At 50.9% G+C, this 25,060-nt stretch overlaps 1 protein-coding gene across 2 annotated transcripts in view; it reads right to left on the reverse strand.

Moving 5' to 3' along the window:
- Positions 1–1,054: 1,054 nt before the first annotated feature.
- The window catches only part of MAP2K3 (mitogen-activated protein kinase kinase 3), a 51,855-nt gene continuing 27,849 nt past the window's right edge, over positions 1,055–25,060 (reverse strand). For both annotated transcript variants that reach the window (XM_039491592.1, XM_039491593.1), the window contains exons 2-13: positions 23,837–23,869; positions 22,838–22,907; positions 20,985–21,033; positions 13,916–14,029; positions 12,917–13,036; positions 12,226–12,342; positions 11,858–11,909; positions 10,485–10,612; positions 9,490–9,567; positions 6,110–6,249; positions 4,591–4,636; positions 1,055–4,108 (exon numbers count right to left, since the gene is read on the reverse strand). In XM_039491592.1, coding sequence (XP_039347526.1) covers positions 4,025–4,108; positions 4,591–4,636; positions 6,110–6,249; positions 9,490–9,567; positions 10,485–10,612; positions 11,858–11,909; positions 12,226–12,342; positions 12,917–13,036; positions 13,916–14,029; positions 20,985–21,033; positions 22,838–22,907; positions 23,837–23,869 — 1,031 coding nt within the window. In that variant the 3' untranslated portion in view covers positions 1,055–4,024. The remainder of the gene's footprint in view (positions 4,109–4,590; positions 4,637–6,109; positions 6,250–9,489; positions 9,568–10,484; positions 10,613–11,857; positions 11,910–12,225; positions 12,343–12,916; positions 13,037–13,915; positions 14,030–20,984; positions 21,034–22,837; positions 22,908–23,836; positions 23,870–25,060) is intronic.

The following is a 25,060-nucleotide window of genomic DNA, read 5'->3' on the forward strand; positions in this document are numbered from 1 at the left end:
TCACCCCAAGGGTACTTTTCAGAAGATTCGGCGCATTAAGCTCCATCCATTACTGATTTTTTTTTTATTATTCATAGCCATAAAACTAAACACGCTCCGGCACTGTTTCCACACAGCGCCTGCAGTGCTGATATGGGTGGCCAGAGACTAAGTGCATGGACGGGTGTTGGCAGTAGGTGTCTGATACAGAGTGTTTGGGGGATGCAATGATCCTGGGCCAGTGGAAGTATTAAAACCCATTATACCTCGAATTAACAGGTGTTTGGATAGCTACAGAACTGAAACACACAGATGCCCTCGGCTCTGGAGGACAGAATTTAGGCTGCCTGCTGTTCAGGGCAGGGACTGTGCAATGTTGGTACAGCAGGGCCCCAGGCACCACAATGCCAGTCAAAAGCCATGAGAATCCCTGCTCGCTGGTGTAGGGCCGCACTCTGCTAAAAACAATCTCGCCAGAGTCTTCCTATTTAACCTCTGTCCTACTCCAAGCGGCTAAAAATTCCATTCTGCCAGGCTGGGGCAGGGCTGGGACTCTGGTTACCGAGCAACAATAGCGGCGAGCTCTTACGTAGTGCTTGTTAGCCATAGTTCTCAGAGCGCTTTGTGCAGGTCAGTGTCACTATCCCCACTGCACAGGTGGGGAAACTGAGGCAAGGAATGGCAAAGGGATCTGCCCATAGTCCCTCAGCAGGCCAGGAACAGAACAGCCATCTCCTGGATCCCACTTTAGTGTTCTATCCACTAGGCAACACTGCTTATACCAGTACCTCTACACACTGTGTACACCGCTGTTGCCCTGACCTTCCCCATTTGTTGCCTGGCTATGTTGTCATGTGTTACTAAGGCTGCAATCTCTGGGGCAGGAGCTGTCTTTGGGCATATGTCTGTACAGCACCTAGCACCACGGGGCCCGGCTCCAGCAGGAGGGGACATTACTGTAATACGCTTCATTTGTTTCAGTACCAATTCCAACACTGAAAACAGACAAGTGTTAGGGGCAGCTGGAATGAGCAAGTGTTGATGTTCCAAGAAAAGCTCTTGAGAAGTTGGTTTGGGGGCTTATTTTTATTGAAAACAATGACCAAGTTAATGGTTACAGACCATTCTCGTAAGCACAAGGTGAGAGGGCCTTCTCCCTCGGCAACAATTCTCTCTCTCCAAGCTCAGCGGGGTTCCAAGCAGTTACTTGGAGTGCTTCCACCAATCCTCGCAGGGAAAACAACAGAGCCAGAAGAATGAAGGCCTTGGAGCGGAAGAAAACAAGGGCACATACCAGAACGGTAAAGCTGAAATAACCCAGAGCGAGATTTACTCCCGGTGCAGGCAGGCAGAACAATACCTAGGCATTATGTCAGTCACAGGTTGCGAGATGTGCTCCCCCGATGGGATTCCCCCATACAAAGGCAGAAGGAAAGCCCTTCCCATGCCATCAGGAGGAGAGCTGGAATCCAACCAGAGCCAGGGCTTTATCAGGCAAGGTGAAAGGCATCCAAAACCCACACAATAAATGATAACCAATCCCCAAAACACTCGGGGAGAAAATAAAGGAGGGAAAAGAGCTCAAAGTCAAAATAAAACAATCCCAATTAACCAACAAGGAAAAATACAATTGTACAGCTCGGCAGTCCCAAGCCTGTAGAGTTGCATCTACAACAAGGCTCATTAGAGTTCCAGGTGGTTTGCAGAGTGGGTGAGGAAGGAGCAGCTGAAAGCGTTAAATCACTTTCTTACTTGAACCACAGAACGGAGCAGGGCTTGGCCATCTCCGGTCAATAAACGGCGCTGGTTGTGGAAGGGCTGGTCTAAAATGGGACATTAACCAGAATAGCTATTGCAGAATAAGCAGTTCTGCAATAAAACCACCGCTGTGGACACTATTCCAGTACAGTCAACTTACCCTGGAATAATTACTTTGCTCTGGAAGTGCACTAATTATTAGGAAATAAAAAGTGGCTCATTCCAGCATAGAGTCTCCACAAGGGGAGCTACTCCCGTCAATTTCCCCTTCTAGAGAAGCCCTTAGATTGACTATGCAGCAAAACTACAAGAGCCATGAACTCAGGGCACCTGGTTTATAAAGGGGCAGAGCACAAGTCAATGGAGCTGCACCCCGAAAGCCAGATCTCCCACGTACAAAGTGCCAAGAGGGGTCTTTAAAGAGGTTCCATCTAAAAGATGCATTTTTACCAACAAAACCCAAATCGCCCCACAATTCTTAGGCCTTGTTGTGACCCATCCCGGCCACCCCAAAGGTAAGCAGAAAGTTGCTGGCATTCACCAACCACATATACATTTGTACGTTCATCAGTGATTTAAAAATATATATATATATATATATACACACACACACACACACACACAAAAAATATGTATTGGAAAGGAAAGAAAATCAGAAAATTCATTTTAAAAACGTCATCCACATACGGCATGTGCATTCTGTGATCACATACAGCAGAAGTCAGGTAACTCCTCCGTTTCCCGGCCGGTTCAAAGGCCTCTATGGCTGTCGGAGCGGGGAGCCATCATCCGGTTTTCACAGTGGATTTGTTAAGGAAGGGGGAGTCCTCTTCCTCCCACAAGGAAAGGGTTTAATTTATAGCTAGTTCGATTAAAACTAGGAAATGAGTTACAAAGTCCATTATATATACACATCAAATGTACAATTACCGACACCACCTCTACACATCATTGGCTTGACATCGGTTTGGTTTTGGTTAACACAGGACCGAGTCGGTATTAAAGCAACCTCAGAAATCAACAAGAGTCACAGTGCTGGGTCAGTTCTTGAGCTCCAGGGGGGAGGGCCCAGCCCCAGGGGGCAGAGGGAAGGGGGACGAGTCATAGGGGTGTTTCAGATGTTCATAGAGGCTGAGGGTGGGATTTTGGCACCTAACTCACTGACTGCCAATGGGAGCTGGCCGCTTAACTGCCTAGCCAACCCCAGCCTGGTTTATTGGGGGAGGGGAGGGGTGCACGTGGAATCCTCTCCCCAAATGCCATGGGCCTGTGTCCGTTGGACAGGGGTGCACTGGCCGGTGAGAGTGGGGAAGCCGGTCCCTGATCCGAGGCGGGAACGCAGACGCCCAGGTAGTGTGGGTGCAGGAGCTTAGAACAAGCTGGGACTGTCTGAACAGGCTTTTGAGTGGGGGCGAGGGGGGTCATTGTAACAGTCTAGGGTGACCTGACCTATTTGTGGGTTTGCCTCAAGAGGGCTCTGGGGAGGGAGGGGCACCTCAGCCATGGAGCAGCCTCGGAGAGCCGTGCGCTTCTGATCCTGGAGCCATGACACCCCCCGCCACCTCTTCCACAAGCGGCAGCAAACTGCAGCTGTGCACAGATTTCCACAGACCCCTTTCTGAACAGAGCCCTGTGGGATCCCTGCTGCCAGGGTACTGGGCGGGGAGGGCAGGGCTTGAGGGAAGGCAGAACAAGACTGAACTCTGATGGAGGCAGCCCATGCACCCTCTGGCCCCCAGTGGCTCAGGAAGAGACCCCCTCCCCACCTCTCCAGGCCTCGGAGAGGCAGGGACAGGACACTGGAGAGTGCAAGAAGAATCTCTTGGCTCTGCTGCACAATGGAGGGAGCAAGTGCAAATATTCTCTGGACCCTTCACTGCTGCACCAGAATGGTACTGGGGGAGGGCACTTTCACACTCCCCCCGCCCCATCCTCAGGCATAGCAGATTCCTCAACTGAGATACCAGGAGTCTGGTTCCCCTGACACAACTGAGGAGGAATATCTGGCCCCAGCAGACCATCTCCTGAGCCCACTCGGTCCCATGGGTTAGTCAGTAACGGCACTGATCACTACGTGTGTCAATTTCCAAGGTCCTTCTTGTGTAACTTTCAGCGTACAGGTGATAAAAACCAGAGTGCTCCCACGCCCGGCTGGCTTGGAGATGAACACAGGCAGGGGAGATGCAATTTGTGCAAACCACCGTGAACATGAGTCCTCGTTCTCTCTTGTGCAGGGAAGCCAGGACGTTGGTTTGAAGTGACCGTACGTGGCAGCGAGGCTGGTGAGTTAGGAGTCTTCCCCGAGGATCTCTGTCACAAAGGAGACCATGTCAGTCTCTTTGGTGTTGTGCAAGGTAAAGAAAGGATGTTCCTGCCAACGAGAACCAGGATAGGGTCAGCTTGGGCATGAGGAAGGCCAACACTGAACACAATTGTGGCAGGAGTCACAAAGTCAGCAATACATTGTGGTGGCTCTCTTCCCACACAACCACACCCCTAGGCAAATACAACAAGAATGCCCAAGGCTGGTATGTTGATCCTTTTAGACAGCACGTTTGAGGCCCGGAGCTGAATCTCAGTAGTACACTGAGCTGAAAAAGATTCATTTCACACTTTGTGACCTCTGCTTTCAAAGTACATGCAAGATTCTAAGACAAAAGTCAGACACCGGGGATGACTCAACCCCACTGCACCACAGGTAGCAGAAGCCAGTGTAACCAGCTGACGGGTGTGTGTTACAAGTCCTCCTCTGTGCCAGTCAGCAGATTATCTGGGTTCTTACAGCCCCTATTCATTTAGCTTTAGTTACAGGCCAAGACTGTGTGAGATCAAAGAATAAAAATCCATGCTCACCATAAGTTCTAAATAGTTCATTCGTTCGGCAGGGTTCTTCCTTAAGCTGGAACAGAAAAAAAAAAAAATGTCCATGATACAGTGACTTCATCCCAGGAGTGGGAGACCGCCAGCCAGCATCTCCTTCTTTCTATTAGGCAACTACCAGTTCTTAACCCCCCCCTTGGTTACACAAGTATTGGCTTTGAACCAAAGAGCCTAGCAAATCAATTAGGCAGGCAAATGGGAAAGCACTCTTGGAAAACAAACACAAATGTGTTGGTCTCCAAGGTGCCACAAGTACTCCTTGTTCTTATTCCTGGCCTGGTAATCAGTCACGTGAAAACCTCACCCTTCACCTTGTACAGCCAGAGCACATGCAAGCTATGCCCAAGATGAGAGGGGCTGGTACAGTAAGTCCTCACTTAAAGTTGTCCCGGTTAACATTGTTTCGTTATTAAGTTGCTGATCTATTAGAGAATATACTCGTTTAAAGTCGTGCAATATTCCGTTATAAGGTTGTTTGGCTTGTCTCATTACACCCGCCCAGCTCTCCTGCCGGGGAGAGGGGTCAGGGCGCACGGGCTTGCCCTGCTCCACCTGCCCGGTGTTCCAGCCGGGGAGCGGGGTCGGGGAGTTGGAGCTCACCCCACTCCGCCTGCCCAGCCTTCCAGCTGGGGAGCGTGCAAGCCCCCGACCCCACTCCCCGGCAGGAGCGCCGGACAAGCCCCCACGCTCTGACCCCACTATGCCCCGCCTCAACCAAGCTTCACAATCATCATTGGTGAATACAGTATTAAACAGTTTGTTTTGTTTAAAATTATTTAAAACTTGTATTGTATATGTATATAATGTCTTGTCTGGAGAAAAAAATTTCCCTGGAACCTAACCCCGCCATTTACATTAATTCTTATGGGGAAATTGGATTCGCTTAACATCGTTTTGCTTCAAGTGGCATTTTTCAGGAACAGAACTACAACATTAAGCGGGTGTACCACCCAACAGGACAGATACCGCATGCCAGTACCTAGTCCGGAATCATAGGCCCAGCTACGAGCCGAAGGCTACTACGGTGCAGATCCTAGTTGTGCTTAAAATGGTGAGTGAAGCACAGCCCAGCTGAGATGTGCTTTATCCTCTTAAAGTCCCAATCAACCTTCACCCAATTCTAAGTGGCAGCCAAAGGCAGCGTCGGGCCGCAGATGCGCCAGGATGCTCTGGGTTGAGTTTCTGCAGCTGAACAATTCATCACAGAAATTCCAACAGGGTGAACCACACCGAGCGGAAGAGAAATCTGCTTCTTTTCAGCCAGCCCAGCTGAATCGGGGCAGGAAACCAAACTGATCTGTGGAGCATTTGCGGCACAGATTGCAGGAGGGTGGTGATTCAGGATGAGGGGACAGGAAAGAAAGATTTACAGGGGGTCCCGAGGCAAAGTAAAGGAAAGTTTTGTGCTTTGATACAGGAGACCAGCACTCGGCATTGGGAAGCCTCTGTAGGCTGAGACAGGAGACTGATGGGGTTCAGTTCAGACACTCACCACTGTGCCGTGAAGTCCACGAACTCCTTTGAGAAGCGATCCGCAGGGAGCTGGGGCGAAGGCTCCTCTACTACTTGCTTGAGTTGCTGGAAGGGGGTGCCCCAGGACTCGTAGGGGAAGCGGAGAATGGCCATCTCGATCTAGGGGAAGGGAGAAACAAAGGCAGCCATGAGGAATTGGCTATACTGCATGTCCCTGTCCTCAGACTGCTCTGCAGCATCACAGTACTTAGAGAATTCTCTGGGGTAGGGACCATCTTTGTACAGCACCTAACACAAGGGGGCCCGGGCCATGACTCAGGTTCCTAGACACGACAGCAATAACCATATACCAGCTTCAGGCCGACAGCCCCCAACTCGGCACTGGCAGTTAATACTGTTTCAGTGAAAAAACGGTGACGCTTTTAAATGAACTCTGACCAAAATGAACGTTTCCTGCCAAAACATTCCAGTTTTTCATTAAAAAAAAAAAATATGAAACCAGAAGCTAAAATGCTTTTCCACCACTCCAATTTTTTCCCCAGTTTTTGGCTTCTCACCTACATATTATATAGTCTCCTAGGAAATTCTGAAAAACAGGATTTTTTTTTTTAAAATGTTCTCCATGAAAAATAAGAGGCATTTCTGAGTTGCTCTGCAGGTGTCCCTTCAGTATTACTCTGCCCGTTTTCAACATGTCCATCACATGGGCATCTTCTAAGATTCCTAACACCCTCCTGAGTTTACACTAATCCCCACAGGGAATATTACTCCACAAAACGACATGCCCATGGAATAGGAAAGCCGGTGGAAGAGAATTAGTTAGCAGAGAATTGGCTATGCCAGCTTGGACCATGATTCCACCAAACCTGCTATCTTTATTCTACCAGCAGCCTTTGCTGCATGTTTCAGAGGCAGGCAAAATCCTACCAGATACCCAGAGGCATCATGTAATGCTGGCCACATAGAGAAAGGATGTTTATTTGGTGATCGGCTTATGTCCAGAATCAGGAGATTCAACCACCTCTACCCTGGCCTGCATAATTTCCAAGGTTCTTGGTCAAAGTCAGGCTGCCTCGTCAAATCCAACAAAAATCTCCAGCCTCCTGCAGGTGCACATTCCAGAGGCTTCTTTTCTTTTAAGTCTGATGGTAACTTGGAGCTCGTGCAAAGGAGGGACAATAGGAACAGAAGGGATTGATCAGCGCCGAGTACTCCCCACACGCTTACTGCCCTCCAGCTCTTCTTTCAGATCTAAACTCTCAGCCTTCCTCCTCTCCCCTCGACTGCAAGTTCTCCCACATCTCTGGACAGCTTCGCTGCCCCTTCTCCGGGTCCACGGCCGCAGCTATATCTTCAAGGTACATCACCACACACCCTGTCTCGGTAGCTAAGATCAGTTAGGGGGCTCGTGCGGTTGGCTCCTACAGGAGAACTCTGCAGGCCAGTGGCACAGCAAGCTCTGGAAGAGTTTCGAAAGCGTAGATGCCAGAGTCTAGCCAGCTTCATGGCCCGACGCAAGCTGTGCTACGTTCAGCTTCTGCCGTTTATGCCCTTAACTACTACCATGAGAATTGCCCCGTAAAAATTCTACGTAGTGCTGCGAGGGATGACACTGTGTTACAGAGGATTCACTCCTGCCCTCAGACAGGCACTGTTACCTGCTGGCAGAGTCACTGGCTGCCTGGCACATGCCAGGATAGGAAGGAGCCCTCAATGAGCTCTCTGACACCCCGCAGGGACACTGGGCACACAATGCAGCAGCCCCAGGAGGCTTTGGTCTCGTGATTGGTGACCAGTCTGGATTCAGATTCTAGCTGCTGGAAAACTGTGTGCAACCCACCCACGAAAAGACCCTATTTGGTACTAGCCAGCAGTCCTGAAAACATGCTGGGCTGAAGTCATCAAGCCCCACTAGGTTACAAAAACAGGAAGCCAGCCCAGAGGAAGACATTAGTAAGAATCACACAGGTTGGGGTGAAAATCAGCTGCCTGCTGGCAGCATTTCAGTGGAGCCCTCCCTCTGGCTTTTAAATAAGCTGATCGATTTCCTCATTCACACAATCGCTCATCGCACGGCTTCCTGCATTTTGGGAGGAAAACTGAAGCATGAGCACATTTCCAGGCTGCTGCGCAGGTGTCCAATCAGCTCAGCTCAGCTCCAGGCTGGATGCAAATTCAAACAGGAAGAACGGGCAAGTGTTGGAGGTTGCTTTTGCAGGGGGTAGAGAGGTGGGCGGCTGGGGGAGAGAACATTTGCAAAGGCAGCTCTTTGCAGCATGCACAAACCAACTTCATGAATGTCTCAGTTACAAGCTTAGGGGAAATCCTAAAAAAAAAAAATTCTACCCACTCAGCCTCTCCATCACTTGGAAAGGAAGAAAACATTTCCCAGGCTTTAACTTCTTTGAGCCAAGAACCGGGATTTCCTTTGTCCATTGGTGCCAGAAGGCTTTGGATGCTCACTGAAACAGCATCTTCTTACACTTGGTAGATAAGCTACCCTACGCCACCACTACTGTGAATCAGATGTTAGCCGTGTAGCTGGCTTGAAACATTCCCTGTGTCCACGCATCACGAGCGCTGTGTTCCCCACCCTCCCCAGCTAGAGGTGTTGCAACTCACTTCTTGCAACACCCAGATCCCAAAAGCTGTGCTTTCTGTAACTGGTTTGGCTGACCCTCCTTCCTCCCAGCGCTCTGTGCAGTGGGATATCCCACATTGCACTGACCCACCTGCTGCTCTGCGTGCATGTTCTCCGGGCACTATGGCATGACTTGCCCAGATATTCCCAGAATGCACTGCTACACAGGTCAGGCACATGGTACAAACAGCTGAGCTGGCAGAAAGGTTGCTGCTTAGGTACAAACTGAACCACGTTCCTTGTAACCAGCTATGGAGACCATGCCCCCGACTGGCGCAAGAGGGAAGCTGGAGGGTCAGCAGGGCCGTAAATGCAGTGTTAAAAGCCTGGACTCCTGACTTCCCACAAGAAGCACCAGCACCCTCTTCATCGGCAGAGCCAGACTGGACCCAACACCCCGGGAGCCCACAGCCCAGCCTGACATTTTAATTTGCCTGCCAAGGGATTTAAGCCCCTCTGGAGCAGGGAGTGGCTCGGAGCGAACCTGATACTGTGAAAACCACAGCCCCAGGCAGCAGAACAGCCGTCCCAGGGAACGCGAGGAGAACGGCAGCCTGTTCAGGGCCAGACCCCGAGGCCCTTACTGTGTCTTTATCCAGTCATGCTCCCATAGACGTGAACAGGAACTGGCCTTAGGATTTGGCCTCTGCTGGAATGCATCCTCCTGGGGTGGCCGTTTCCAAACCGCTCAAAGCCGGACCAGGAGCTAGGCCCACCTGGCCCCCCCCAGCCTGGTCACAGAGCGCGAGCGCCATTACCATTGTGATTCCAAGACTCCACACGTCGGACTTCACGTTGTAGCCTTTCTGGTTCAGTTCCGGGTTTATCCTCTCGGGCTGTAACCACAAGATGGAAGTTACTGCACCTCAATCTCATTTGCCCAACGTCGAAGACCGACGGACAGACAGACACCTGCCAGCGTATATCCTGGACTACGAAACCCAGCCTGGGTGGGCTCCCCATGGGCTGATGTTAGCGCATAGGCTCCCCTGAGAAAAGGTTACCTCTAAATGTGACTGATCACAGCAATGTCTTGATCAGCCTGATCCATGTGAATTCTGTTCTTCTTGCCCCACATTCCAACTCCCAGAAATGGCTTCTACTGCAATTGCCATTATCAGTTATGGTGGCCCTCCTGGTGCAAGCACCCATTTGAGAAAAGGACAATTCCTGCCCCAAGAAACGTACAGTCTGCACAGATAACAGGACAGCAACAGGTGGCTAATGCTGGGCGGGGCGCTGGGAGGACAAGGCAAGCAGTGATTAGCTTAGTGATTAGAATCCTGATTAGCTCAGTAAGTAGAAATGTCAGCACACTAAGTGTCTCGCCAATGAGGAGGCAGCCAGCCAGCAGGCATCTTCTGCCAACAGCCAGGCTGGTAAGACGATTCCCTGTGCTATTTTGAGGACAGAAGATGGCAGGGGAGAAGCCTGGGTTACAGTGACAACACTTGGTGCCCAATCCAACAAAGCCCATGCTTAACTACGCGAGTAACCCGGCTGACTCCGTTACACAGATATGCGGTGACTTGAGCAGGGCCAATTACATGCTTCAAGTTAAACCAAGTGCTTTGCTGAATCGGGGCCCCCAGAGACCATTCAATTTCAGGGCAGGCGGTTCATTTTCAAACTACCCCATCCTGTTCCGATTTAAAATTAGGAGCTCAGGAGGGGACAGACCCACCCCCAGCTGATCCAAGGCAGAATGCAGGCTCAAGATGGCAGACCAGATTACGCATCCACACACACTTACAGCCATGTAGGGTTTACAGCCAGCGTCCATGGTTTTAGCAACGGAGTCCACCAAGTAGCCACTGATTCCAAAGTCGCACATTTTCACATGCCCCTCCTTGTTAATAAGAACGTTGGAAGGCTTCACATCTAACAGGATTACAGAGAGGGAGCGGATTACACCTTCAATTCAGAAAGCACAAAGAAGTGGGCTACAGAGTTAAGGAGGATTAAAACCAGGAAGTCAATGTTCCTATCTGGTAGAGACTTTGCAGGGAATCCTGGCTGACTCAAGGGAGAGAGGATAAGCCAAAGGAAACAGGACCAGAAGCCAAAAGCCCCACTGATCCTGGATTCTAATATTATATGCTCTTATTTTCAGTATGCTCTTAACTTCTACGGCACCTTAACAATGAGCTAAGCCTCTACCTCCTTAGGCAGCAGACAAATCTCCTCTGATGCAGAACCTGAAACGCAGAGGGATTAAGTGACTTGCCCAAGGTTATGCCTCTGCTACAGCAGAGCAAGGAAGAGGACCTAAGTCTCCTGACTGCCAGTCCCCGAGTTTTAGCCATGAGTTCATCCTTCAGCCCCCGGCCAGCTGCAAGGAATTTGAAGGGATTTTTCTAACAGTCTGCAAGTTATGCTCATTCTTCAGGAGCTGAGGGTATGAGAGTGGGAAGTATGTGGCAATGAAACTGTTACACATTCAAGCTGGAAAGGAGAAAAGGCCCAGAATCATGTGGTGGGTTAGAAATAAGGCTACGTTTTAGTCATGGGTATTTTGAGTAAAAGTCACGGACAGGTCACGGGCAGTAAACAAAAATTCACAGCCCGTGACCCGTCCATGGCTTTTACTATATACCCCTAACGAAAACGTGGGCCAGGGGGTGGTCTGGGGGCGCCAGGGATGCTGGTGAGGAGGGGGGTGGCCTGGGACCCCTGCTGGTGCTGGAGGGAGCAGGGCGGCAGCACACAGCCCAGGACCCCTGCTGGTGCTGGAGTGGGGGTGGGGGGCAGGGCAGCACGCGGCCCAGGACCCCAGCTGGTGCTGGGGGGGGGGGGAGGGGAGCGGCACGTGGCCCAGGACCCCTGCTGGGGGCTCAAGCAGCCCCTGAGCCAGCACCAGCTGTTGCAGACGTCACAGAGGTCACAGAATCCGTGCCTTCCGTGACAGACCCACAGCCTTAGTTATAAGGAACAACTTCAATGAGTCATGGATGCCAAACATCCCTCAGGGTCAGGCCCTTAGATTTGAAGCCTGTCTCAAGATTCTGCAAAATGAATCCAGGAGCCAGACAAACCCAGCATCCTACAGGATTTGTGCCCTTCTAAGATGGATTCTAAAGGTGAGAGAATCGTGCAGGCAGGTCATTCTAGTCACCCAGCACTTACCTCTGTGAATCACTGAGAGTTTACTGTGCAAATGCTCCAGTGCTCGCACAATCTAGAGATCAGAAGAGAAAGAGCTCGTTAGACACACTGAGCCTCACACCGTCAGCCTTTCCCAGCAAAACCGCCACCAGCTTCTAAACGAGCAGGTGTTCGAACAGGTGGCTTGTGCCATTAGCTTCAGGGCAACAGCGCCAGCAACGCGTGGTCTCCATGCGTACATATGCATGTCACAATGCTTAGGACCTGTGCAGCATGCATCAGTGCCAAGCCCTGGGGCAGTGCAAGCTTCCAGAGTCAAAGGTGGGGTCGGCAGAGGGATGGGACTGAAGGACACCACACGGCATTTTCCGATGAAGTCAGCCACTCACAGACACAGCGATCTTCCCGAGGATATCCTCAGGGATCGTCTTCTTCTTCTCCAGCACCTTCTTGTAGAATTTATCCAGAGAGGTGTCCATCAGCTCCATGCAGATCCACACGTCGCCCTAATGAGGAGAGAAGCAGTTCATGAGGAAGAGGAGGAGGAATTTCCTTGCACAGAATCATCCTGAGATCAAATGAAGGTGCCAGTCCCTGCCCTTTTGATGCGGGCAAACCTGTAAGCTGCTGCTGTACGCAGCACCTCCTTCTGTATCAGAGCATCATGTCTGCCTGGGGCGTGGGCGGGATGAAGACACATGGGCCAAAGCTGCACTTAGATACCTTTAGGGCCTGGTCCAAAGTACAGTGAGGTTGATGGAAAGATCCCCATGGATGCAATGGGCTTTGAATCAGAGCCTTAGTATGGAGGTGGGACAGTGGAGGAGAGAGAGAGAGAGAGAGAGACTACCCCTCCACCCAGTCTCCTTGGCACTTTGTGGAGGTAATATGGTGGCCTAGGACCTACTCCTTCTGGAGAATTGATGGATTTGTGCCATGCTGGAGTCTGACCATCCACGGAAACAGCCCATGCAGAATGGCAAGGGGAGGCTGGATATGGGGTTCTTCAAGAAACCATTTCACCCCGTACCATAAGCAGGTTAAGACCTGAGCGCACCAGACCTAATAATGCCCTGTTACCTCTCGGAAGAGGGCTCCATAGAAGGTGACTGTATAGAAGCAGTCTACTGTCCTCATGGAGATGTCCAAGTCCATCAGTAACCTCTTCTGCTCCTGAGTGTTCACGGTCGCTCGGATTCTCTGAGAAAGAAAGTCATTAGCCAACGGTTATGCTCTTGGGCCCACACGTGACACCTTAAGGCTCCAAGCACTTAATGGGAGGTCTAAGGGCCCCATTGTTAACCTAACCTTCACTAGGCCTCTCATCTTGCATCTGCAGTGCTGACGAGGCACAGAATTGCACCCACACCTTACGCCATTTAGATGCGTAGGTCCCAGATTTCCAGGTGGCGTACGTGGGTACCACTGAGGGATAGGAGTCTCCACTACCATTGGTTGACTCCGTGGCAGGCACTGAAGCATGCCAGCCCCTGAACGGGCACTTAGACATCCAAGTGGCCTACACAGCGGGTCCAAGTGACCGAGGACATGAACGAAGTGGCTGGAATGTCATGCACTGAGCTTTGAAATGCTTCGGAGCTTCATGCCCTGCAGGAAGGTGGGTTCTGCTCATGCTTTCCCACTCGCCTAGAAAGTGCCTCCTCAAATCATAGATTCATAGAAGTGTAGGACTGGAAGGGACCTTGAAAGGTCATCGAGTCCAGTCCCCTGCCTTCACAGCAGGACCAAATACCATCCCTGACAGATTTTTTCCCCAGATTCCTAAATGGCCCCCTCAAGGATTGAACTCACAGTCCTGGGTTTAGCAGGCCAATGCTCAAACCACTGAGCTATTTCTCAAATCCAGCCCCACCCATGGAATGCTGGAGTCACACACGGAGCTAGGCAGGGTCTCATTAACATCCAGGTACCCACGGAGACGGGGGTTCAATCCAACAGCCAGTGGAGTCGCTCAGGTTCTCTCCATCGGCTCCAACAGGAGCTAGACTGGGTTGCTAGAGGAGCTGCTCCCTAGATCCTCACGCTCCGGTGCAGGAGAACCCAGTGTGCTGTTCTCACCTTGACAGCCATGATGGTGCCACTCTGCGCGTGCCGTACTTTCTCCACCACTCCATAGGCCCCACGGCCCAGCTCCGAAATGGTCACCAAATCATCGGCCTCCACTTCAAAGTTCTGTAGGAGAGGACACATTACAGTGTACAACAGCACCGACAGGAGACGGACGAAACACGACTAAGAGCGGAGGAGCTACAATCCCCTCCCCCCACCGCCACACACGAAAATGGACACCAACCACAGAACCAAGCCTTGACCTGAAGCGTCCACCTCAGACATTCACTTTGATGAGACCGTAACACACTGGTGTAGTTCAGCCATGACTCCTGCTAGAGGTGGCCCACAGGACTGTAACAGCCTGCTGAATACGCACAGCTAGTGAAGTTACTTCTCTGGCTCACTAAAATTTTGGTCCCAGGTTTCGTCCCCACTGTGTCTGTAAGTAGGTCAGACAAACAACTTCACATCCCCCGGGCAAGGGCAAGGGAGGTTAATTAGCCCACTCTTATTCGCTAGGAAAGTTGTGGTGGGACAAATGAAGAGGAGAAACCCTGTGGAGCTTCCACGGGACACGCCCAACCATGCTGGAAACCCAGCACCATCCTGTTTAGACCTGTTCCGTACCTGTTGCCACTGCACAGGAGATGCTATCATGCAAAGAGAAGACCGGCTTAGGGCTAACAGCACCCAGTGGCCTGAACTGAAGTCTGAATTCAGGGCATCAGAGCGCCTCCTCCCACCAGACCCCTGTGAAGTTGGCCCCGTCCTAAGTTATTGAAACGTATCCACATTTGACAATCTTCCAGCACGAATCCATAGTCACACTAGGTGCTAGCTGCACGCAATGAAGTGGTGGCCTAGGCTGGGTCACACTTCACCTAATGCATTTCCTAACAGCACAGACTGGGCCAGCACTCCATGCTAGACAGGGACTAGCCGGGCTGTGTGTCTGCGATGTTACAATATTAACACGAGAGACTCGGCTGCCATGGCAAGCAGACGTGGCTGGGAGAGCAGCACAGAAACTTGCTACACAATGTGCTCTAAAGACTGCAACTGCACCGCACGCTGCTAGGTTACTGCCTTTGTAAAGTGATTTAAAGAGGACAGCGAGCCGGGCTCAGCGAACCGTCCCCTTCCCTACCTGAGCACCTCCACCAAGTGCTTCCGCACCATGGTCTCACTAAGTGGCTTTGCTCAAGCATGTGAAATCAATTAAACACACACTGGCGCCACCTCAGGTGAACTCTGCAGCCGCCCTGATGCAGGGAGAGACATACTGTGTCTGACTAACAAAGTCATATGCTGGCTGTTCCAGAAGCCTGGGTACTGTATATTTTCCCAGCCCCATGTCTGAGATAACTGCTAAGATGGGAAAGCAGATTCCTTGCTGCCTTCCTCCTTTTGGGACCTGTATGAAGCCCAATGCTCCACAAACACCTGGCAGTCAGAGCCCAGTATTTTATCCCTTAAGCCACAGCAAACTGCAGCTAATGCTGTCGGTTTCTCCACACACGTCTCAGTATCAGAATTACTGGTACAAGGCTATTTCTATAGCGGCTGAATAAGCAGCAAACCTGAGCTGAATGCTGGGCCGGCTCTATCCTGTACCGTCTTGCATTCCACAGGAAATACGGGGAAGCCAGATGTCAGCCTTGGGTGCAGCTGTGATCCCAGTGTGACCTCCAGCAACCCTGGGAACTATGGAACTCTCTAAGCCTGTCCATCCCCTGCTCCATTCTGCTTCGCAAACTTTTCAGACTCCAGCCAGGCAGCAAATGTGCTGCTCCAGAAGCTCAATCAATAGACCTTTAGGGAACCTTATCAATGGGCATGCGCATCGCAGCTAGCCAAGAGATCTTCCACTTTCCGCCGCTTTAAACTGACATGTACCTAGGGACGCGGAAGGAATGTCGTCCGGTGCTGATCATGGGCCCAAGTTTTTCCTAGTTGGGTGAACCGATGGGAGAGAGAAAATGTTGACTCTCCGGCCCTAGGACATACCAAAGTCCCTTGTTTTAAAGGAACAATGCACTGTTATCTGTGTATAACCCCGTAAATTCAAGGCAACTGGAACTGGGGAAAAGGGACTTCTGCCTTATTTACTCTTCTTAGGCAGGACAGCCTGAAAGGTGATTCTTCCCTCACCTCCCCAAAAAAACATTAATAGTCATCTTGTTGTTGATACCTCGGAAACTGCAATCTTGTCTACCCTAGGAGACTCTGGACAGCTGGAGAACTAGCAAGATTGTCAGGAATCAAAAGAAGATTGGAGATGGATAACAAGAGCACACAGATAGGGTTTTTTAATCTGTATTGTTCTATGAGGGCTAGAAGGATCCAAACAGATTTCAGGGCATAAACCAACCTCTAATTAATTGGGGTTAGGGACAGACTTCCCTGGGGACAAGTTATCCCACCACTGCCTCCTGCACCTTCCTCTGAAACGACTGCTACTGGCTATTGTTGAATCCAAGTTCCTGGATCAGATGGTCTGATCCAGTCTAGCAATTCCTATAATTTTCCTCATACCAATGAAGTGAAAGCTGGTTAATCAAGGAGGGGATTTTAATTGAGACTGTTTAACTTTGTTGCATTTAACACCTAAAAGAAAGTCAACTCCACCCATCCCTTCCATCCTGGGCTGGGATAGCTTCCCACAGATCTGAGAGTCACTCAACAGCGCTTCCTTCAAAGAGATGAAGGCTAGAATTGATGTTCCTGATATTTCTAAGGGTTGAGATTTTTTAACACACACCTTTTCATCCATCTTCATACACAGTGAGGAGCAGAAAGGGCTGATGCCCCCTTCTGCTCTTTGCATCATCAAGTTTGTTACATGACAGCTCTTGCTACAAGGCAAAGCGGAATTTAAGCAAGGGAACATAGCTGGTGAAGGAGGACACTTGCATGGCTGCTGGCGACGGCAGAGTACCGTCTTCACTCACTCCAGGGCTCTCCCTACTTTCCATCTAGATATTATACGGCCATCGTCCGCTGGTATCTGTGCACCGGACAACTGTGAATGGATTTTATCCTTGTGACACCACAGTGAGGTAGGGATGTGCAAGCCCCGTTTAACAGACAGGGAACAGAGAGACTCAGGGTAGATTAAGTGACTCGCCCAAGGTCACACAGGGAGCATGTGTCCATGCTGATCCTATCTCTTGAGCCCAACCCACAGCTCCATCCGCTACATTATCCTTCCTCCCCTACATAATCATGGGCTACTACTCCCCCAAGATTTATTCGCACCCCCATTCAGCACAACAAAGACCAATCTGTGCCTCGCCCCGAGAACTGTGTGCGGAAGCTACGAGCACTCCGCCCAGCCAGCTGCAGCCCTCCCTTTGCAAGGCAAGATTGGAATGGCCCCTGGTTTTGCTTTGGTCTTCAGGAAATCAACTATTTACACAGGAGTCAAAGCTAAGCTGTGAGGAAGGGCGGGTAAGGTAAGACATTTGTTGCACAAGAGAGGACTCTGCTCCAGAAACAACGCCAGCAGGTTACACTCAGAGTGGAGGGGGAACAGTGCTGTGTGCTGAAGACAGGCAGCCAGTGGGCGTCTGGCCCTAAAGATCCCTCTCTGCATTAGCCACCAGGCCATGCAATGGTCAGGAGAGAACTCTGCCACACGTTGCCTTTTAACTCTCATCACCGACCACTAACTCCAGATGTCTCTGGCCCCCATATGGTCCAGGAAGCAGGGGAGTTCCACGCCTGAGCTCAGCCATAAGGCATGCACTGCCCAGCACAGGAAGACGCCAGCCGCTTCCCCTGCAATACAGCACATCCTGGAAGGAGCTGGCTAGGGCAGGGGGCAGGCCAGCAAGCAGAGTTAGGCTGACCGGAGACCCGTGCAAATCATTACCCAAAGGGGCTGCCTCCCGTCGATGCCAGCAGACGAAGCGTGCAGCAGCAGGCTCTCAGCTCCCCAGAGGGCGTCTGCGCTGCCTCCGGAACAGACATTCAGCGAGCGCTCCAGTTTATTCTTTTATTCAGGCATTTGCATGAACCACTTCCAAAAGGCGGCGGCTCCTGCCCCATGAAGGGTTGATGGAGTTGCCAGGATCACCCTTCCCGCTGCTTGCCATGATCTGAGTTCCCACCCGCCCGAGTGCAGGGGCACTAATCCCCTCCACACTGCTGTGCCAATGCCTGGCTGGTTTAGGGTTCGCACAGGGGCCACAATGCACATTTTTATGGGTTGCGAAGACACAGTGGACTATGGCTGGGCTTCAAGGCACAATCGCAGGTTCCTCAATCCTCCCTCCCTGCCCCAGGCTGCTCCAGTCTGATGTGCAGGCAGCACAAAAGTCCCTGCGTCACAGGGAGCCAGAGCAAGACTCCTGCACACAAAGGGGAAGTCAAGGGCCTGTGGAGACCCTCGTACCACAGCACAGCAGCCTGAGGGGAAAGAGGCCGCATGCACCTGCTGGAGAGGGAAGGGACGTTTCTGGCCAGCCAGTTCTGTCGCTTGTTTAATTAAAATGAGGTGGCAAGCGGCATGTATGCTGCAAGCTCAGCGGCATCGAGTATCCCTCAAGGTAAGGAGGCAGCGTGCAGCTCTGCACTGGGACGGCTTGGAGAGCCACAGGGCAAGGAAACGGACCAGCGGGCAGAGCGTCCTTTCCCTGAGCTCCATCGCCCATAGAGCACCGCAATGCCAGGCTGCTCCAAAGCGTCGCTGCCTCCTCCCGCCCCTCAAAAACCATTAATATGCCCATTACCCAACGGCCACTCAAACAAAGGCAATTGGGCCATTTTGCGGGAATGAGTGCAGGCTTCCCCTTCCCCCTGCATGGAGGGCTGGAGATCCGGATCTTATCTGGACTTGCCACCTGCCCAGGGCGGAAGGTAAGCGGCTAGTTACAGCTCTCCTCCAAGGCACTATTTTTAGCCCCACAGCAAACAGCCTGACACGGCCCCAGGAGGGCCCGTAACAAGAGACCGAACGAGCAGAGGCAACAGCTATTTCCAGCTGGTGTTTTTCATTAGATCGCTAGGCATCGCAGGGTAAATCCAAGGGAGACGGGGGAGGAAAGGCGTGGAGTCACGGAAGGGTTATGGCCCCGTCCAAGACCCAGGCATGGCTTCTCTTTAGAGACCTGCACTGAACAGCCCTGGGAATTAGCAACACAAGCGGGTCTTTGTTAGTGAGAGTGCATGGAGCTCACTCTGACTCACTGGAGCTCTGCACACCGGAGGAAGGGTCCTTCACCTCTCGGCGAGGTCACCTTCTGCCCTTCAGCTGCACAGTGCTTCACACAGCCGGGGAAGCTCATTCCCTCACACATGGCTTCAGTGCAGTCCATTGGCCCTGTGATCAGGCAGGCACTGAAGCACGCCACATGACATGCCACTTTGCCCTGTAGCCACAGAGAGGATAAGGGCCCTGCTACTATTACCAAAGGAGGGAGATTTCTGCTTGCTCAAGCAGCAGCCCATGCCTGCGGCATGGGGGCCAAGAGATCAGGGTTGTAACCCCAGCCCTGCACCTGGGGGATTGTGCCTGTTCTCTGCAGCGCATGGATTTGTTCCAGAAGCACAATAGCTTTGCACCCCCACCACAAGACTTTCTATCCTGCAGGATCCTAAAGTGATCTAACCAAGGAAGGCCACGCCTACACGACAAACTTTGGTCAACGCAAGTGACGTCGGCATTCAGCCACCGCAGCTGGTACATCGCTTGCTTCAATACAAAGTGCAACGTCCTCTGGGAAAGTTTTGCAACGTGTTGTGTGATAGACACGACTCGCCCAGAGATCTCTGGAAGCTAAGGGTCAAGTTCCCAGTATGCAACTTTCTCTATCCCATAATACTATCCATAGGCCATTTTAAAAAAAAAAAAAAAAAAAAAAAGACATGAAAATTAAGTCCCTCGAACCCGTGCGGCTCATTACGCTGTTCGCCGTCTGGGACCGAAGCAGGGAACCTGCAGAGCTCTGTTCTATTCTCATGAGCATTGCTGGGCCGGTGGCCTAAAGGAGACAGACTGGGGCTCAGAAGACCCAGATCTGCCACAGGTTTTCTGTGTGACCTTGACCAAGTCTCTTGTCTTCTCTGTCCCTCAGCTTCTCCATGTAGAAAACAGAGACAATGCTGCCCTACAGCACAGGGTGCATTTCGAGACCCTGACGTAGGAGGTGCCAGAGACCTATTTGCTACACAGCCCTGGTGACAGCCCACACCTCTGAAGCAGAGGGTGTCACTAGGCTGACAGTGGATGCACAGGACCGTGAGATGGGGGGAGGTATTTTGGGCAAGCCTCCATCTCTTACAATAAGGGGCCAGGGGATCCCCTCATGTCCATGCACAGAAGAAGAGAGCCTCTCTTCTTAAAAGTGCCATCTTGACAAGCCCCACAAGTGGTGCAAGGAATGCTGCATGCTATCTGCCTCTGAAGAACAATGGGTTTTGTCAGCCCAATCTGGATTCCAACCAACACGTCCGAAGAGCATAGGTTTTGCAGTACTGGTGCTCAGATCCCTTACCCACCTCCTGCTAGAATCACAGCAGGTCTTGTTCCTTTCTGTACTGCAGGGCCTGCCCAGGGAGCCAAGGACTCCACTCCAGCAGACCTCTGAGCTGCATCATTCCATTACTCACTCCATTACTCCGGCACTTATCATGACTTGGGTGGAGTTCTCTGGCCTGTGCCATGCAGGGGGTCGGGCTGGAGGATCGGAATGGTCCCTTCTGGCCTTAATCGATTCACTGCTAAGCAGAACTGGTGACAGTGTTTCAAATTTCACCAATTCCCCACCCCAGCTCCAACAGCTCTACCATTTGGCCATTCACCTTTTAGACCCTGGTGCAGATACTCGTCACTGAATGTGGGGAAGGTTTTGCAGACTGAAATATCAACCCCTTGTAGAAACCCCAAGGGAGGCAGCAGGAGTGCACATTGCCACCAGGTTGAGCTCAACGCTCTTTGAAATGTAAGACTGCTCTTGTAGATGTTTGACAATTGGTGAGATGGACAGACAGACGGATCTGACACATGTGTTTAAATATGGGGGTGGTGAGGTACGAGCAAGGACCAGAAGAAGGAAAAACCGTTGAAACATACTTTATCTCCAATCGTAATGAAGGTTCTGGAGTCCAAGTTCCTTGGGGGCCTGCACGGAAAAAAGAGAAGTTAGCAAGGAGATCAGTGACTGCATGTCTCAAACCCATGAAGCGCTTGCATTGCCCACATCCCCGTCCTTAGGGTCCCATTTACAAATACAGGCCTCTATCCTGCCAGCACTGGAGTACGTACGTAGCCTTCCTCACGCAGGGAGCCTCCGCTGCCTACTCGCACGATTCAAGCGATGCACATGCGCCTGTGTTTGTTGAGTCTGGGCCATAGTCAACCCGAAGGAGTCAAATACTCCAGCCAATGGGCCAGTGGATATTCTCTCACTTCAGGAGATCAGCCAGAGACACTGATTTATGACATTCAATGATTTCATGGTGGACTAGCCCAGCCAGTCACATCATGACATCCACCGTCAACACAACATGACTGCCAAGTAGCATGAGAAACCCAGCTATAGAAGACAGAAGCTATTTCCTAGACGAGGCATTTTGTTTACTTAAGGGCCTGTTTCACTCACCTTTGACACTTCATGCATCTGATGAAGTGGGTTTTAGCCCACGAAAACTTAGGCCCAAATAAATGTGTTAGTCTCTAAGGTGCCACAAGGACTCCACATTGGTTTTGAGAATACAGACTAACACAGCTACCCCTCTGAAATCTGTCACAAGCAGACCTAACATTTTAGTGGCACTGTGCTGCAATGAACGCTCTGGTTGGATTACCTGTTACTATCTACCACTTCAATTATTGTTAAAATATATTTTAAAATCTAGGTTTACTTCCCATCGCTCAAGCATGATTGCTTCCCCCCTCGCCGCCACTCCTCCTTAGCTTGGAGAATGAGAACAGCCAGCTAAGTTTAGCCTACAGGTTCTCGCGTGCTAGCACAACATTGCAACGTCTGCCTTCCAGGAATGGTTTCGTTCCAAAGCAAAAGCTCTGCACTGCTCTCTGAGGTCACGGAAATATTTCTGTTACACTTTGTAAAGCTCAGAAAAAATCAAGGTTTGGGGCCTAAGCTATTGTGTAGCATCCCCTTTCCGAGGAGCCCTCTGGGAGTGAGGACAAGGACAGGGAGATAAACATTAGGCTTTCCCCTTTGGAGACTTGCATTCAAATGTTGAGAGGAGCGTAACTGAATGAGCCTGATGGTTCACCAACTGGTGGCCTCTGCTAGGACCAGTTTAGGAATAAACCAGGTGCGGTGCTGCAGGTCAGGACAAAGGGGCAGGCAGGGCCTTGTACCCGTCTGCATGCTGCAAAACCCTGATCACGGCTACCAATGGCTCTCCATCCCATGTGCAACAAGGAAATGACTTCCACAGTAAACAGGAGAGAGACACACTCCAGTGAGCTGAGATACAAGTGGGCACCAAACACAGGCATCGGATTGCGGCAACAAAAACAAACAAGATATTCTGTGCCCTCCTTGTACCAAGGCATTAGAGTGTTAATGATCAAAATTAACCCCGATGCAGCAAGATTCCAGCGGCCCGTTAAATAACATTTCCCAGCTCTGACGCCCGCAGCCGGCTCACAGGTCACATGGTGCTTCTAATCCTAACACACACAACACTGCAGCACGTCAGTGAGATCAATGGCTCGCTGTGTGGATTGGTCAACGCCACTGCGAGCCGGGCACCTAGGCACCATAATACCGAGAAAAAAAGGTTTAAAAATTAAATTTACACCAAAAAAAAATAGAAATAAAAGAAAGCTGGATTTCTGAAATTGAAATGGAATATTCCTCTTGCGTTGGCAAATCGTTAAATCGTTAGCCTGAAATCTCAAGGCAGACTTGCAGGAGCATGGAAAGTCAGCACTCAGCAGCAGCGACTTACGTTGGATTCACGACAGGTTGCTTGATGGGGGGACATGTTATTTTCAGATCCCGTTTTTTCTTGCCTTTCACTGAAAGAGAAGAGACACCGGACAGCTACAGACACGTTTGCTAATTCTCTCCCCTCCCCTAAAGCATCTTTCTACCCTACACATATAGACCGGCTACAGCAAAGTTACCGTCCAGTTCCACGGCCACTTGAACCCCGGGGCTGGCTGGCTGCTTTTCATTATAACTTGATTCAAGCAGAACATGAAGTAACTCGGGGGTTCAGAAATGGTTCTTAGCCAGATATCACAGCCCCGTCTTAACCTCCCTGTGCCAGATCGTTCGGCCCGTAAGGGAAACCTAGCTACCCTGGGCTTCCCCACTGCTGCTCCCTAGTCTAGTCTTTTGTTCCTCCTCTCCCCAACTGCTTTGGGGGTTTTCTTCTCCCACCTCTCAAGAACAGTCTATGTCACAGCAGAACGTAGCCAGCAAGAGCCGCGGAAGCGCAAGTTGGCGGGGAATGCTCTCTTCCTGACTGTCCCATTATGTACAAGCCTAAGGAACAGGGCAACTCCAGCACAACTGGGCTTGGAAGTGCTTTAGAAACAGACCAGTGGTGCAAGGAACCAAATGCACCAGCCTTTCGTTTCTGGGGAGACCAGAGGCCTGATTCTCTTCTACCTTGCGCTTTGTCATCAACACCTGTCACAGGTGGGTGTAGTGCTGCCAGCTGTAGGTGATAACAGGGATGGGGAGGATCGAGCCGTTGACTTTAAATTTTGTGTCAGTCACAAGTGAAAACAGGCTGCGGGTCTTGTCCATTAATGGCTGTGACATTTGTCCACATCACAGAAGCCCAGGCTAGGACACCATTGTCCAAGGACAGCAGGACAAAAAGGGGTCTGGCAAAGCACCTTGGCCAAGCTGTGTGCGATCACATCGCTCTTACGATCCCTGATGCACTTTTCATTACGCAGATCAGCTTAAATCACTCATTTTGCTGGGCACCTACCTGGCTTGGGTGGCTCTAAAGATCCTTTGGGATCTAAAAAGAAAAAAAAGGGAGAAAGATTAGATCAGTTTTAATGGAGTAAGACCAGGCTTGGTAGAAATCAACCCTCCATGCTAGTGGGTAACAAAATTCACTCCAGTGCTCCACACACATCTGAAAAGGAAAGAGGCCCTGTTTGTGAGCTACTCCTACCTTTGTGGAAAATACAAAATGGAGCTGCAGCAAAATTGGAGATAATATCCTGCAATGAAGTTGTTCTGCGAAATTCAGCAGAATGCATTAGGCATGGAAGCTGCAGCCTACAGTGGAGACTGCAAAAGATTCAATAAGATTCACGTTCAATAAGCCGAGCTCCCCTCTTATTTTATGCATTAACTGTGCTGGGTTGGTAGGAGATCTTTTGGCCACATGAGGTCGCCACACCATTAATGTTACATGACAGAAACCCAAGCCACCAGATCCTACAAGATTCACTCAGCACAAGAATATCCTTGATTTCATCCGGGAGGAGCTAGTAAGGCAGCTGTTAAGAGGTTTAAAACTGCATTTTACAGACACTAACCAACCTGAGCATTGTGAAAGTACCAAAAGGAAGGCTGCAGTTTGCTGCCAACAGCTCTTTTAGCACATTGACCTAGAAGACACCTGAAGAGAGGGGTTTTCTAGTGACCTGATCGCAGGAACTCCCCAGTTCTACTAGCAGCTAAATACCCTCGAGCAAGTTACAACCTCCCTGCGAAGTGGGAATGGTACCTACCCACCTGCCTCATGGGGGCAGAGTCAAAGTGTGTCCAGGTCTCTGAACACAACAGAGGGGGAGCACAGCTTACTTTAGATTGAGATCTCAGAGTGGAGACAGCAGGACATCAGTGCTGAATGGCAGCAAGGCTGCTGTGCGTACAGGAGAGGAGAATTCCTGCAGCAGCATTAACGGATCCAGAGAGGCAGCAATTGCCACGGCCCTCTGTGTCCTGATCAGACAGACGAGACATACATAATGTTCCCAACAAACTGTTGCTGTGCATGTCACCAGATGCCCCTGACAATAAGAGCTCCTGAAATACACTTCTCATCCTCCCCTCCTCCCACAAACTGCAGCCTTGCTAATGGCTCAGAACATGGAAGGGGGACAGGGTGGAAAACGCAGATCTGAAGGTTTCTGCTAGGAGGCAGTGCTGGATTCCAGCCCCTGGCATCCCAGCCAAAGAGCTTAATAATGCCACC

This window comes from Mauremys reevesii, linkage group 10 (assembly GCF_016161935.1).
Source record: "Mauremys reevesii isolate NIE-2019 linkage group 10, ASM1616193v1, whole genome shotgun sequence".
In the NCBI taxonomy this organism is placed as follows: domain Eukaryota; kingdom Metazoa; phylum Chordata; order Testudines; family Geoemydidae; genus Mauremys; species Mauremys reevesii.